The sequence below is a fragment of the Tachyglossus aculeatus genome, chromosome 1 (genome assembly GCF_015852505.1).
Source record: "Tachyglossus aculeatus isolate mTacAcu1 chromosome 1, mTacAcu1.pri, whole genome shotgun sequence".
Taxonomy (NCBI): domain Eukaryota; kingdom Metazoa; phylum Chordata; class Mammalia; order Monotremata; family Tachyglossidae; genus Tachyglossus; species Tachyglossus aculeatus.
This window is the reverse complement of record NC_052066.1, coordinates 77,360,238-77,375,411: the sequence shown is the minus strand read 5'-3', so window position 1 is coordinate 77,375,411 and position 15,174 is coordinate 77,360,238. Positions and strand designations below refer to the sequence as shown.

The 15,174-nt window shown below is 44.3% G+C and overlaps 1 protein-coding gene across 1 annotated transcript in view; it reads left to right on the top strand.

Moving 5' to 3' along the window:
* ARHGEF4 (Rho guanine nucleotide exchange factor 4) overlaps nt 1-14,958 on the top strand; it is a 473,125-nt gene extending 458,167 nt beyond the window's left edge. Inside the window, 6 exon segments of the mRNA XM_038770130.1 lie at nt 2,134-2,263; nt 4,990-5,121; nt 7,570-7,813; nt 11,305-11,382; nt 13,405-13,502; nt 13,505-14,958. Of these exon segments, the coding sequence (XP_038626058.1) occupies nt 2,134-2,263; nt 4,990-5,121; nt 7,570-7,813; nt 11,305-11,382; nt 13,405-13,502; nt 13,505-13,879 (1,057 nt within the window). The 3' untranslated portion in view covers nt 13,880-14,958.
* Nucleotides 14,959-15,174: the final 216 nt, after the last annotated feature.

Here is a 15,174-nt window from a genome sequence, read left to right as displayed (position 1 = left end):
CTAGTGAGCTGTTTTTTGTGTGTGTTTTTTAATGTTATTTAAGTGCTAACTATGTGCCAGGCACTGTACTAAGCACTGGGGTAGATACTTGTATATATTTACTATTCTATTTACTATTCTATTTTTTTTGTTAATGATGTGCATCTAGCTTTACTTCTATTTATTCTGATGACACCTGTCCACATGTTTCGTTGTCTGTCTCCCCCTTCTAGACTGTGAGCCCGTTGTTAGGCAGGGACCATTTCTATATGTTGCCAACTTGTACTTCCCAAGCTCTTAGTACAGTGCTCTGCCCACATAAGAGCTCAATAAATACGACTGAATGAATGAATGAATGAATAAATAAATACGATTGAATACAAAGTAATCAGGGGGGACACAGTCCCTGTTCCACATGGAGCTCATAGTTATAAGTTATGAGAAGCAGCATGGCTTAGTGGCTAGAACACAGGCCTAGGAGTCAAAAGGACCTGGGTTCTAATCCAGGATCCGCCTCTTGTCTGCTGTGTGACCTTGGGAAAGTCACTCAGTTACTTCATCTGGAAAATGAGGATTAAGACTGTGAGCCCAAGGTGGGACAGAGACTGTGTCCAACCTGATTAACTTGTACCTACCCCAGTGCTTAGAACAGTGCCTGACACATAGTAAGTGCTTAAAAAACAAGTACCATTATTATTATTATTATTATTATTATTATTATTATTATTATTGTAATCTCCATTTTACAGATGGGGAAACAGACACAGAGAAGTGAAGTGACTTGCCTGAAGTCACATAGTGGACAAGTGGCATAGCTGGAATTAGAACCCAGGTCCCTCTGTCCCTCAGGCCCACGCTCTAACCATTAGGCAATTATGCCTCCCAAGCAAGAGAGGCATCTTGCTGTTTCACAAGCAAGCCTGGATCCCTGGAAAAGTGTGTGGCAGAAAAAGTACTGATGTCAGAGGTTACTAAGGCATTAACTCCTGAGAGTCTGGGAGTGGGACAAGTGAGCCACCTCAAGGGACAAGGGAAAGTCACTGCTGCCACTCCTCATCATAGTGCCAGCCTGCCTTGTCCTCTGCCCTGTGTGGAGGCCTACTCTGAGCCCTCCATGGATGCAGTGGGGGGTGAAGGCTGAAAAAGATCATACTGACACATGGTTTTCAAGGTTGTTTTTCATTTTTTTAAATGGTATTTGTTAAGCACTTACTACGTGCCAGTAAGTGCTGGGGTAGATACAAGCTAATCAGGTTGGCCACAGTCCCTGTCCTACATAAGGCTCACAGTCTTAATCCCCATTTTACAGATGAGGTAACTGAGGCCCAGAGAAGTGAAGTGACTTGTCCTAGGTCACAAGGCAGACAAGTGGCGGAGCTGGGATTAGAACTCAGGTCCTTCCAACTCTCAGGCCCATGCGCTATCCACCAGCTTCCCAGGATGGGCTCTGAGCTAAGACGATTTGAGACCCTCAAATCATTGCCCTTGTCTGCATGACCCTCTACATGTAAAGTTTGGCTCCTTGCTTTTGAGTGCAAAACACGTATTTTTATTCCCACTGGAAAAAAATATTTCCCCAAATGGGCTGTTGACTTGCAGACTCAGCCACTGGGTTGGTATGGACTTCCAACAAATCAGGAGATTCCATGGGGTGCAGAGAGGCCATGAATGCTTTGGGGTGCTGGCCAGTTTAAATAATAATAATAATAATAATAATAATGGCATTTATTAAGTGCTTACTATGCGCAAAGCACTGTTCTAAGCTCTGGGGAGGTTACAAGGCGATCAGGTTGTCCCACGTGGGGCTCACAGTCTTCATCCCCATTTTACAGATGAGGTAACTGAGGCCCAGAGAAGTTAAGTGACTTGCCCAAAGTCACACAGCTGACAAGTGGCAGAGTCTGGATTTGAACCCATGACCTCTGACTCCAAAACCCATGTTCTTTCCACTGAGCCACGCTGCTTCTCTAATGAGAGCTGTTATCTGAGAGTCTCGATGTTTGGACTTACTGAAGTTATACAATTGGGTGCTTCGTGAAATGACGGTTTTTGGTTCTCCAGAAGCAGGATTTTCATTCCAGTTGCCAGGCAGCAACTCTGGTGAATCCCGAGTTGTTCATTCATAGGTGGTTACTCACATCTCTCTCATCCTAGGGATTTTAAAGATGTCGAAGCTGCCTTAAATGCTATGAAGAACGTAGCCCGACTCATCAATGAGCGGAAGAGGAGGCTGGAAAACATAGACAAGATTGCACAGTGGCAGAGTTCCATAGAGGACTGGGAGGTAAAGGTGGCAAAACAAAATGATCTTCTTGATGATGATGATGATAATGGCATTTATTAAGCGCTTACTATATGCAAAGCACTGTTCTAAGCGCTGGGGTAGAGACAAGGTAATCAAGTTGTCCCACGTGGGGCTCACAGACTTAATCCCCATTTTCCAGATGAGGTAACTGAGGCACAGAGAAGTGAAGTGACTTGCCCAAAGTCACACAGCTGACAAGTGGCGGAGCGGGATTTGAACCCATGACCTCTGACTCCAAAGCCTGGGCTCTTTCCACTGAGCCACGTTCTTGAGAGGACCCCGCTTATTCAAAGAGGTCTCATTTCTTTAAGCACTTCAGCTCAGCCTGGCTAAGAGTAGTAGTACTTTCACCAGACTGTGCTCTATTAAATTATATATTAAAAATTATTTATTCATATGAATGACTGTCTCCGGCTCTCTATTGTAAGCTCACTGGTGGCAGGGAATGTGTCTGCCCACTCTGTTGTATTACACTTTCCCAAGCACTTAATATAGTGCTCTGAACATAGTAAACGCTCAATAAATACCATTGATAATGAGGATGATATGCACGCTGCTTGGTTGTTGAAGCCCCATCTGATCCAAGTCTGTACGATCAACCATATTTATTGAGCACTTACTGTTGTGCCAAGCACTGTACTAAGTACAATGCAACAGAGTTGGCAGACATGTTCCCTGACCACAATGAGCTTACTTACAGTCTAGAGGGCAGGTTTACAGCATACAGCATTTAAGATAAATTAAAAATACATATCAACATGAGCATATTGGAAGAGAAAGGGGAGACTGGAGATGACGTGATTAGAAGAACTTTGAGACTCAGACTTGCTTGAGCTTGTCCTTGAGAGAACATTCCTCTATTTCCTGTTTATCATGTTTTCTTGGACTACTCAGAATTCCCTTACCTGAACCTGGAGTGCTCACTAATTATTGAAATTTCACTGAGCTCATTTATCATCTGGGTCACTTTTAATCATTTATGGAGCAGAAATGGTTTGCACTCCCTTATTTGAAGATCCATCTATGGAAGGCATACTAAACTCTCAGACAAAACAGAAGCTGAACTCCCATTCAAAATTCACATACAGTCATTCAATCAATGGCATATATTGAGCTCTTACTTTGTGCAAAGCACTGTAATAAGTACTTGAGAGGTACAATATAACAGAGTTCATAGACATGCTCCCTCCCCACAAGGAGCTTAGGTACATTCAAGACTTCACCCAATGCCATTGATTTCAAATTCATGCAACCCTGCCTTTTCCCCAAAACAAGCTACTCTTTTTCCAGACCCTGTGTTGGAAAACAATGGTATAGGACTGTCTGCTTTAGAACAGTTCTGTTTTTTCAATTGGGAAAAATAATTTGGTGATTTTCATGGCTCACTGCCCTTTTGATTTTAATAACTATGATTTTTAATTCATTGCTAACAGCATTTTCCTTTGTTTTTATTTAATAGTTTATTGGAATCAACCCTCACCTATCCTTTAATAACTATGATTTTTAATTCATTGCTCACAGCATTTTCCTTTGTTTTTATTTAATAGTTTATTGGAATCAACCCTCACCTATCCTTTAATAACTATGATTTTTAATTCATTGCTCATGGCATTTTCCTTTGTTTTTATTTAATAGTTTATTGGAATCAACCCTCACCTATCCCACATACTTAATATAATAATAGTAAGAGTTGTGGTATTTGTTAAGCACTTACTATGTGCCAAACGCTGTTCTAAGAACTAGGGTAGACACAAGATAATCGGGTTGGACGCAGTCCCTGTCCCACATAGAGCTCACAGTCTCACATAGAGCTCACAGTCTTTATCCCCATTTTACAGATGAGGGAACTGAGGCACTGACAAGTGGTAGAGCTGGGACTAGAAACGAGGTTCTTTTGACTCCCAAGCTCATGTTCTACCCACTAGGCCTTGCTGCTTCTCATTCAGCAGTTACCAGGGAACTAGATTTCTCAGCCACATAAACTGGAAATAGACTTTAACAGTTGTGGGTGGAGAGAGAGGGGAATGGGGGGACTTCAATCCATAGGCTTAGGAAGAGCAGACTAAGAAATGCACAGTCTGTTCACAAGGGAATAAAGGGAATTGAATGTGATATATAGATTCATAGATACGTGCACATAGTAACCATGAGATTCAGGGCTGAAGTGCTTACCCCGTGGTACAGTAAAGAAGATCTGCCCCTTTCTAACTCCTACTAATTTTTGGAGTGATTGTCCACAGACAAATCTTCAAACACTGAAAACTCACCAGGGGTTAATACAGACAGTGAGATAGCTCAGGAGTGAGCCCTGATTTTTAAGCTCCACAATTGATTTCAAGTCTGTTACCTCAAAAGGCCATTCGGACTGAATGTGCATCACATCTGTTGCTACACTGTGGTCCTTTTAATAATAGTGGCATCTGTTAAGCTCTTACTATGTGCAAAGCACTGTTCTAAGTGCTGGGGAGGATACAAGGTGATCAGGTTGTCCCACGTGGGACTCACAGTCTTAATCCCCACTTTACAGATGAGGTAACTGAGGCACAGAGAAGTGACTTGCCCAAAGTCACACAGCTGACAAGTGGGGGAGCTGGGATTTGAACACATGACCTCTGACTCCCAAGCCCAGGTTTTTTCCACTGAGCCAAGCTGCTTCTCTTTTGTGGGGACATAGATGACAGATATATCTCTGATGTTCATAACAGGGTGAAGATGTCCTGGTCAGAAGTTCTGAACTCATCCACTCTGGAGAATTAACCAAAATCTCCCAGCCGCAAGTCAAGAGCCAACAAAGGATGTTCTTTCTCTTTGACCACCAGCTTGTCTACTGTAAAAAGGTAATGTGAACTCAGAGGTGACTGGGGGTGGAGGCAAATCCATCAGTCAATCAATTGTATTTATCAATAATTATAATAATGATGGTATTTGTTAAGCACTTACTATGTGCAAAGCACTGTTCTAAGTGCTGGCACTGTTCTAAGCGCTGGAAGCACTTACTGTGTGCAGAGCACTATACTAAGTGCTTGGGAGAGTGCAATAAAACAATATAACAGACACATTCCCTGCCCACAATGGGCTTACAGTCTAGACAGTGAAGCAGACATTAATAGAAATAAATAAATTACAGATTATGTGCATAAGTGCTGTGGGGTTGGGAGAGGGGATGAATAAAAGGAGCAAGTCGGGGTGATGCAGAAGGGAGTTGAAGAAAAGGAAAAAAGGGCTCAGACAGGGGAGGCCTTTTCGGGGAGATGTGCCTTCAAAACGGCTTTGAAGAGGGGGAGAGTAATTGTCTTTCAGCTCTGAGGAGAGAGGGTGTTTCAGGCCAGGGACAGGACGTGGGTGAGAGGTCAATGGTGAGATAGATCATCATCAATCGTATTCATTGAGCACTTACTATGTGCAGAGCACTGTACTAAGCGCTTGATGAGATGGAGGTACTGTGAGCAGGTTAGCATTAGAGGAGTGAAGTGTGCGGGTTGGTTTGTAGTAGGAGAATAGTGAGGTGAGGCAGGAGGGGGCACGGTGATTGCTTTAAAGCCGACGGTAAGGAGTTTCTGTTTGATGAGGAGGTGGATGGGCAACCACTTGAGTTTCTTGAGGAGTGGGGAAACATGGCCTGTTCATTTTGTAGAAAAATGATTCAAGCAGCAGAATGAAGTATGGACTGGAATGGGGAGAGACAGGAGGCTGGGAGGTCAGCAAAGAGGCTGATACAGTAATCAAGGCAGGATAGGATAAGTGATTGGATTTTAACGTGATAGCAGTTTGGATGGAGAGGAAAGGGAGGATTTTAGCGATGTTGTGAAGCTTGAACTGACAGGATTTAGTGATGGACTGAAGACGTGAGTTGAATGAGAGAGAGAGAGAAGTGTCAAGGATAAATGCCAAGGTTACTGCGATGCTGCCTAAAGTGATGGGGAAGTCAGGGGGAGGACAGGGTTCCATCTTACTAACTCATATCACCTGATCCTGTGTAGTTCATTCTTTGCGACCTGTACAGCCTTGGGCCTGCTTCTTTTGAGGTGGAAGCAGGGCCACAGACCCAGTTTGAGAGGCTGAAGAATCTGAGGTTAGTGTTGAGATGAGGTAACGCTAGAGTGGATTTAATGCCCCTGGATTACTGAATGCTGCTTTCTCAGAGGCCAGTTCTCTGGGTTTTTGAACCCAAGAAGGAAAGATTATCAGCAAACTAATACTCTCAACATGAACAATCAATAGATTTATCAATTTCTCCCTCCTGGAGAATAACCATATTTTAAATGACTCAATCAATCAAGTGAAGCAGCTTTAGCCTCGTGAGAGCCAGAAGAACTGTCATTCATTCAATCATATTTATTGAGGGCTTACCATTTGCAAAGCACTGTATTAAGGGCTTGGGAGAGTACAGTATAACAACAAATAGACACATTCCTGCCCACAATGAGCTCATAGTCTAGAGGGGGAGACAGACATTAATATAAATAAATAGATAATGACCATGCACAGCTCACAGTCTCAATCCCCATTTTACAGATGAGGTAACTGAGGCATAGAGAAGTGAAGTGACTGGCCCAAGGTCACACAGCAGACAAGTGGCGAAAGCGGCGTTGTCTCCCAGGCCCATGCTTTACCCGCTACGCCATGAATATGAAAAAGGAGAGAGAACTCGAGCAAGGGATCAGTGGCAAGAGAGACGAAAGTGAGGCCCAGGGAGTAGGTTATTAGAGAAGTAAAGGGTGTGGACTGGGATGAAGTGGGAGAGAGCTGACTGTGGGTCTTAAAATTGTTAAGAGTTTCTGCTTGATGCGGACCACCACTGGATGTTTGTGTGGAGTGGGAAGATGTGTGGAGAATGATTTTTTAGAAAAATGAAACAGAGGGCAGAGTGAAGAATGGGCTAGAGAGAGAAGAGACAAGGAACAGGGAGGTGGGTGAGGAACCCGATGCCACTATTCATAACAGGATATGACAGGTACTTGGGCCAGCAGGGGAGAAGTTTAGACGGACAGGAGGGGGCAGATTCTGGAGATGTTGTTAAGTTAGAACCTGCCGGATTTGGTGATTGAATGTGTGGGTTGAAGGAGAGAGGTGAGTCAAGGAAAATGCCAAGGTTGTGAGCTTGTGAGACGGGGAGGATGGTGGTGGTGTCAGCAGAGATGGGAAAGTCAGAGGGAGGAGAGAGTTTGCCAGGGAGTTGAGGCAATTAAGATCTGCCGGGGAGATTACAGGAGTGCTGTGCATTTCGGTTATAAAAGCCGGGAGAAGACAGAACACGGTATGGATTCACTGTCCATCTCTCCCAGGACCTTCTCCGGCGTGACATCTTGTACTACAAGGGCCGGATAAACATGGATGCCATGGAAATAGTGGACTTGGAAGATGGGAAAGACAAGGACTTTAACGTCAGTGTAAAAAACGCCTTCAAGCTGCACTGCAGTGACACGGAGGAGATCCACCTATTCTGTGCGAAGAAGCCCGAACAGAAACAGCGTTGGCTCAAGGCCTTTGAGAATGAGAGGAAACAGGTCCAGCTTGACCAGGAGACAGGTACGGAAAAGACACACAATGGAGGGGAGGGCCTGGGCCACTCTTCCCTCTGACTGCCCACAGCAGAATACAGATACCCTCATCCTCCTCCCTTAAATGGTTTTTACCTCTTGCTGGTCACAGCAGAGATGGAAGCAGCAGCTGTCTGCTAGTGCATCAGGAAGAAACTGAAAGATCCTTGCTAAATCTCAGGCCTGGATCAAATCAATTAAGGCTTAATTAAGCCTCTGGGATGAGTTGGATGGCAGAGAGAAATGCAAGGGCTAAAAGTCTAACTAGGAGGTTCTGGTAGGTTTTGAGAGGAAAGTGAAAGACATCAGATACCACAGGGGAGAAGCCAAGCAATAAGGGAGGGAGGTTGGGATGAAGAATCCAAGGTTATGTCTTCACCTGCAAAGGGAAATGGGGATTTTACAATTATCTGGTTAATCTGATCCAGGTTAGCAACCCAACCGGATAATAGTTCAAGTGAAAAAGATTCACCTTGGTCTCAGAATGATCCAAATTGGCTAGCTGCAGCCTATTAACTGGGTACTTGCCTATATTCCACAGCGTACACCCAGGAAGAAATAATTATCATAATTTGGGTTCTAGATGCCTGATCTGTCTATTTTTGTAAAATAGAAAAATGAACAGTCCCGTGCTCCTATTAATAATATGGACAGCCTGAATAGCATCTTACAGAAAAATGATAATTTGGATGTTGGTATGTGTGCCATTCACTTGACATTTGCATTAAAATGCAAAAGTTCCTGCAAAAGTTCCCTTCCCTCCCAAAGTTCCTGCTTCTTTCTCCCAATAACCACCAGGTTCTGAAACTTCCTTCTCAGTGTTTCCAGCAACAGTGAAAATCCACGGGTTGGGTTTTCTCTATGTGGTATGTTAAGCGCTTACTACGTGCCAGGCCCCGTAGTCAGTGCCGGGATAGATACAAACTAATCAGGTTATTATTATTATTATTATTATTATTATTATTATTATTATTATTATTATTGGCATTTATTAAGCACTTACTATGTGCAAAGCACTGCTCTAAGCGCTGGGGAAGTTAGAAAGTGATCAGGTTGTCCCACGTGGGGCTCACAGTCTTAATCCCCATTTACAGATGAGGTAACTGAGGCACTGAGAAGTGAAGTGACTTGCCCAAAGTCACACAGGTTGAACCCAGTCCCTGTCCCCCACAGGGCTCACAGTCTTAAACCCCATTTTACAGATGAGATAACTGAGGCCCAGAGGAGTTGTCATTTGTCCAAGGTCACACAGCAGGCAACGGCAGAGGAGGTATTAGAACCCAGGTCCTTCTGACTTCCAAGCCCGTGCTCTATCCCTAGACCATTCATTCATTCAATCGTATTTACTGAGCGCTTACTGTGTGCAGAGCACTGTGCTAAGCGCTTGACCGTGCTGCTATGTGTGCTGAAGCTGCTCATGGGGCTACATTAATGCAGCAAGATGCCGATTGCCTACCCGAAGCTCCTGCTTGGGTGCGGAGAGTTTCTCAAAACCCTCTATCTATCATGCCCAAGGGCTGAGGAGAGGCTAGTAGGACAGCACCCACTGGCCTTTCTACTTCTTCTCTACTATAGGCATGCCTCCCTGCCCTGGAGGCAACCCTTCACATCCTCCCCACCCCACATAATTTGACAGGGCTCTTTGTCTCATTCCCAGATAGTCCTGGGCCATGTCCAGGCTTCGTACTTGGAGACAAACTGTTCCTGCAGCCATTCTCTAAAGGGTTGAACTAGCCATTGATGAATGTGAGCCACGGGATGGAACAGGAAGGGTCAGGGTATCAGGCCATTGGTAGGTCCCCTCCCCACTACCATCTGCTTGCTTCCTGACTCACAGGGCTGCCCATGAAAGGACTGTGAGGAAAAATAGGGGGAGGGTCATGGTCAGGGCTGTGGGATGAGAGAAGACAGCAGGTGGTTCTGTATAATGGTCCATCATAATTGTCTTTCTAGTGGCTAAGGGGCCACTGGGTTATTATTACTGATAATAATAATAATAACCACAGTAGTTGTAGGATTTGGTAAGTGCTAATGTGCCTAACACTGTACTAAGCGCTGGCGTAGCTAACACTGTACTAAGCACTGGCGTAGATACAGGATCATCAGGTTGGACCCTGTCCTTGTCCTACATGGGGCTCACAGTCCAAGCGGAAGAGAGAACAGGAATTGGTGAGGAAGCTGAAGCAGAGAGAAGTTAAGTGACTTGCCCAAAGTCACCCCACCGGAAAGTGGCAGAGCTGGGGTTTCAACTCTCAAGTTCTCCGACTCGCGGGCCTGAGCTCTTTCCATTAAGCCAGGCTGTTTCTCATGGCCTCATGTGCAGTCCTATTGCTCTGGAAATAAGCAGCAAATAAGGTGAGCTAGCAGGGCCAGTAGATGCTGTACTGCTAGCCTGTCCCCTCAAGCTTGCCTAGATTAGCTCTCTCCTTGACCCTTTGGCATGATGAATGAATATAGGCTGGTGAGAAAATCTTAGCAGTAAGCAGGAGCTTCTGCTAAGCAATCACTCTCCATGCTGCATTCATTTAAAAGAAACACGAGCAGCTTATTTATTTGAGCACCCATGGGCTCAGAGCACAAAGAAAGTTAAACAGTCAAAATTAGGAAGTGGAACTAAAACAATTATACTGGGTTTTTCCTATTTTTTTGTTTACCCGAGACTCTGGGGGACCTGTGACACTGTGTCTTCAGTGGTTGAGAGTTAGAGCCGGGATCACAGCTCCGGACAAGTAAGGTTGGGCTCTTCTGAGATTGGAACTCACCATTCCAATCAAAGATACCATTCCAGTAAAATATTTCATTCCAGAAAGGTGGCCCAGTTCACGCTTTTCAGCTGGGAAAGAGCCAAAATAGGGAGGGGTATATGCTACTAGGAAATTGCTTACTCTCTTTTAGCTAGTAGGGAGAGGAGGTGGGGTTAAAATTGCGGACAGAGGCAAAGCAGGTTTCACAGGCAAAGTAGAGTTTTTGTGGCCAAATACTCAAAGCTGTTCTGTGGCATTCGGATTCACTAGACAGCAGTTATCTCTTGAATCTCTTACCAGCTGAAGGCCTGCCTCAGAATACACACCAAATTGTCATGCCAGGTCTTTACCCAGGATTATCTGGATAACAGAAACCAAATGAATATGTAAAGGCCCTTTATGTGGGTGCATTAGTCAGAGCCCCCAAATACACTGTGTTTTGAACTATAATGTGTTACTTGTATTGATGTCTGCCTCCTCCTCTAGACCTTAAGCTTGCTGTGGGCAGGGAATGTGTCTATCAGTTCTGTGGTACTCTCCCAAGTGCTTAGCATAGTGCTCTATAGTAAGTGCTCAATAAGTATCATTGATGATGAACTATTTCAGGCAAAAGTGGGGGCTTGGGGTCCGAATTTCAGGTCATTTTCTGGCGATGAACCATCTTAAGTCTCTAGCATTCATATTACAGGAACATTCACTCCGTGTCACTACTGATGATCTCTCTCTTATTCTTAAGGATTTTCCATCACTGAAGTACAGAAGAAACAGGCAATGTTGAACGCTAATAAACAGCAGCACACTGGAAAGCCTAAAGGTGAGAGTGGAGAATTTTGCTCACTATTTCCTATTTCACTATTTTCACTGTTGTCCATCACAACAATTTTAAAAAAAATCACAGATTCCAAATAAGCATCAAGGAGGTACAGGGTCAAAACCTTAAAACCTATTCAATCCATTTTTCAGACCTCTGGTTGAAGGATTGTCATCATCATCTCAGTCATGACCTTATTTACTATCAAAGAAAAAACGTTAGTTGAGAAGCAGGGTGGCCTAAAAGAAAGAGCAAGGGCCTGGCAGTCTGGGGACTTCCACATTTCTACATTTGTAAAATGAGGATTCAAAACAAGTTCTTCCTCCCCCTTAGACTTTGAGCCCCATGTGGGACTACCCCAGTGCCTAACAAATACCACAATTGTTAGTGTCAGCATCAGCTAACATCCTAACAAATGCTAACATCAAACACAAGCTGGAATTTATTCCGGGAACAGATTACAATCCAGAGACCTTTGAAATGACAATGATGTTCTATAGCCCGCTGCTGAAGAATTTCTGCTCGTGGAAGGGGGGGGGACTTTCAATTTCTGCAGCTCTCTGGCACAAATTATGGCCCCTGTTCTACCAGGAAAATGAATTTGCAATATACATTCATTTCGCCTGCAGCTTGCTGCACTTACTACCTGGGTACAGAGTCAGGCAATCCTACTTTTTCCTCTCTCCACATTTGTGTAGGAAGATTTCTCTTACCCAGACTGACAGGATAACAGCAACCATCAAGGTATTTATTAGACATGTACAATTTACTACTCACTGAGGTAGATATATGACTCCCTGCCTCAAATAGGGCTCCCAGGTTATTTATGCCCATTTAACAGAAGAGGAACCTACGGCAAAGATTAATTAACTTTCCCAAGATCAGAAGCTGAGACTAGAACCCAGGTCTTCTGACTAACAGCCCGGTGCTCTTTCTACTAGGCCATGCTGTCTGGTGTCTAGAAAACGTAGTCACTTCCTTTCCCTCCCTGAAAATCAGAAAGACCTAATTAAATTTCCTATTCCAGTCTTTTCCTCCTGTTTGATTTAGCACCCAAAACTTTGCACCTGAAGGGCACTCAACTACTGTTGTTGATTTATCATCTGAAAAGTGCTCTCAACTCCTAGGATGAAAAATAATTCAGAAATTCAAGTGCATTCCCATGTTTTGGCTAGAATGAGGAAGCAGGATTAGGGGACTTTCTTCTGACAAAGCAAGCCTATCTCAATAAATTAAAAGCAGCGAGACCTAGGGGATAGAGCATGGGTCTGGGTGTCGGAAGGACCTGGAATCTGGGTTCTAATCCCAGCTCTGCTTTGTGGCCCTGGGCAAGTCACTTAACTTCTCTGGGCCTCAGTTACCTCATCTGTAAAATGGGGATTAAGGCTGTGAGCCCCATGTGGGACAGGGACTCTATCCAACCTGATTTGCTTGTATCCACCCCGGCACATAGTAAGCGCTTAAATGAATATCAAAATTATTATTATGATGATGCAGAAATAGTTGTGTGCAGAACACGTGCACAGCATCGGACAAGGTGAGTACCACAATGCAAGATTAACTTAATGCAGAGTTCTTGAGAAACCAAAGCCTGCATCAGAGGAAAACTAATTGTTCTTTGGTTTAGTTTTTGCATTGGCCTGTGGATTTGGGATGTTGGCTTAGATTGCAAAGAGCAAGTATTTGAGAGCAAAGGCAATGCACTAAGGCGACTGGGCTAGATAAAAGACTTGTCCCTAGGAAGAACAGTTAAAATGTACTTTTTCCAAAACGGGAAACGGAGGCCTGAGTCTCTTAATTGACTGGCTATGAGCCAAAGTCAGAGGCAGAAGAAGGAATAATCTGACTCATCTAAATCCCGCTCCCCAGCCCTCCACATGCCAGAAACTCCTGTGGGTGTTCCAACCATTTGTTGTAGATCTGCTTAATGAATTCATTTCCATCTCTTCCTAAACATCTTCTCTGAAAGGAGGTGGGCAACTGACTGACGCATTGCTTTCCCTCTCTCTCTCTCGACCGCTATAGCTGTCAACAGGCCATACTACGACTTCCTGATGCGTCAGAAGCATCCCACCCTGCCGACCAACCTCCCTCAGCAGCAGGTCTTCATGCTGGCTGAACCCAAGCGCAAGCCCTCGAACTTCTGGCAGAACATCAGCAGGCTGACCCCCTTTCGCAAATGAAAGGGCAGCTCCCCATGTGTGTGTGTGTGTGCCTCAGTCTCTCACGAGAAAGCACTTTATTTATCGGACCCAACGAGACTCATCACCGGCTCCTCCAGGCCCCCGGAGGCAGGAGGCGATTCCCCTGTCCACTTCTCCCTTTCCTATTTATTATTTTGCAGACTCACCTGAAACGAAGAAGTGGAAGGGAAGCTCGGGGTTGTTGGGCTTTGTTTTCGCTTTGTTTCTCGTGTCCATTGACACGAGCCGGGTGGGGGGGCCATCAAGGAAACCCACCCAAGTTCTTGCCCCCCATTCTGAACTCTGGGGCTGCTTGACAGGGGTTTGTCTCACTCCCAGTGGCATCTTGACCCCAGGTGTGGACGCAGGGGCTGCCTGTGGCAGGCAAAGCAACTCTGACTTTCAATTCCACGCGACTGCCATCTTTGACGATCCCTGTTGGTTCCAGAGAACACCTGTCCGGCAAATATTTCCTGAGCATGCTCGGAAAAGTTCCTTGTTGCTGATGCTGTGCCCTGGGTTTTTTTTGTTTTTTGTTTTACTCCTATTTCGTTTTAGAGGCAGGCCACCACCCTCTCCCGGCTTCCTCTGATGTTTCTTACAGGTTTAGCTTTATAGTTTGGCCTTCAGTGGTGTTCAGAGACAAGGCTTCTGAGTGTTTCACTGGCCTCTTATTTTTCTTTAACAATGGGGACAAACCCTAATACGTTGAATGGTGCCAATCAACTCCCGCATGAGTAAAGTGCAAGAAACTTGCCATCTAATTTCTGTTTTCCTTCTTTGCATATGTAAATTAGAAAGCAAAAATAATGTGCCTAAATGAATACTGTATCCAACTGTTTCTACTCCTTCTCTTCCCACTCCTCATCTGCTACATTCCTGGCCAATGAAAATCTTATCATCATTTGTAATGTGTTTATTTATGGTCAAAAGAAAAATAGAGTTAACTATGTATTTTGTAAGAGTTTGTAATCTGTCCTGTCAGATGTTGTTAACTTTGATGCCTGTTTCTGTTGGTCTGTTTTTTAACAAAGGAGAAAAAGAAGAATTCAATTAATCCTTGGTTAGTAATGAAGAAAGATTTGCCTTACAATAGTGAGAGTTAGAAGCCATAATGACTGAATTCTGTAGTTTAGGAAAAGTTTGGTAAATCGGGGACTAGACATTAAAAACAAAAAGTCTCCCGGAAAGCGGGTTTACTGTGAGTAAGCAGTTCAATGTCTGTGGAGTTCAACTCTCCAGCATTGATGGATGGTCCAGTTGACCCAATCTGATAACCACTCTGGTTATCCTGGGATGCCTGAATTCAGTAGCATGTAAAAAGTCATTCTTGCACTATACCTTTCTCCAAGCCAGAGGCTACACTTAATTTTCATAAAGAAACTTGTAAAAGTGATTTATAGTCAGTGTTTCTGTCTATCCTGTTGGTGTCCTGTTTTTCTCATCTCGGTTACTCTACTCTCCCCGTCCTACTAGGATGTCAGTGAAGACCAACATTTCTGTCTTTCCCAAAAGCGGGCAGGAGCTCATGTCGTCCGTTTTTCAATGAAAGCAGAGATTTAGAGGTCATGCGGCTGTTTGGTAAAAAAAATGGCACCTGTCTCCTAAATAC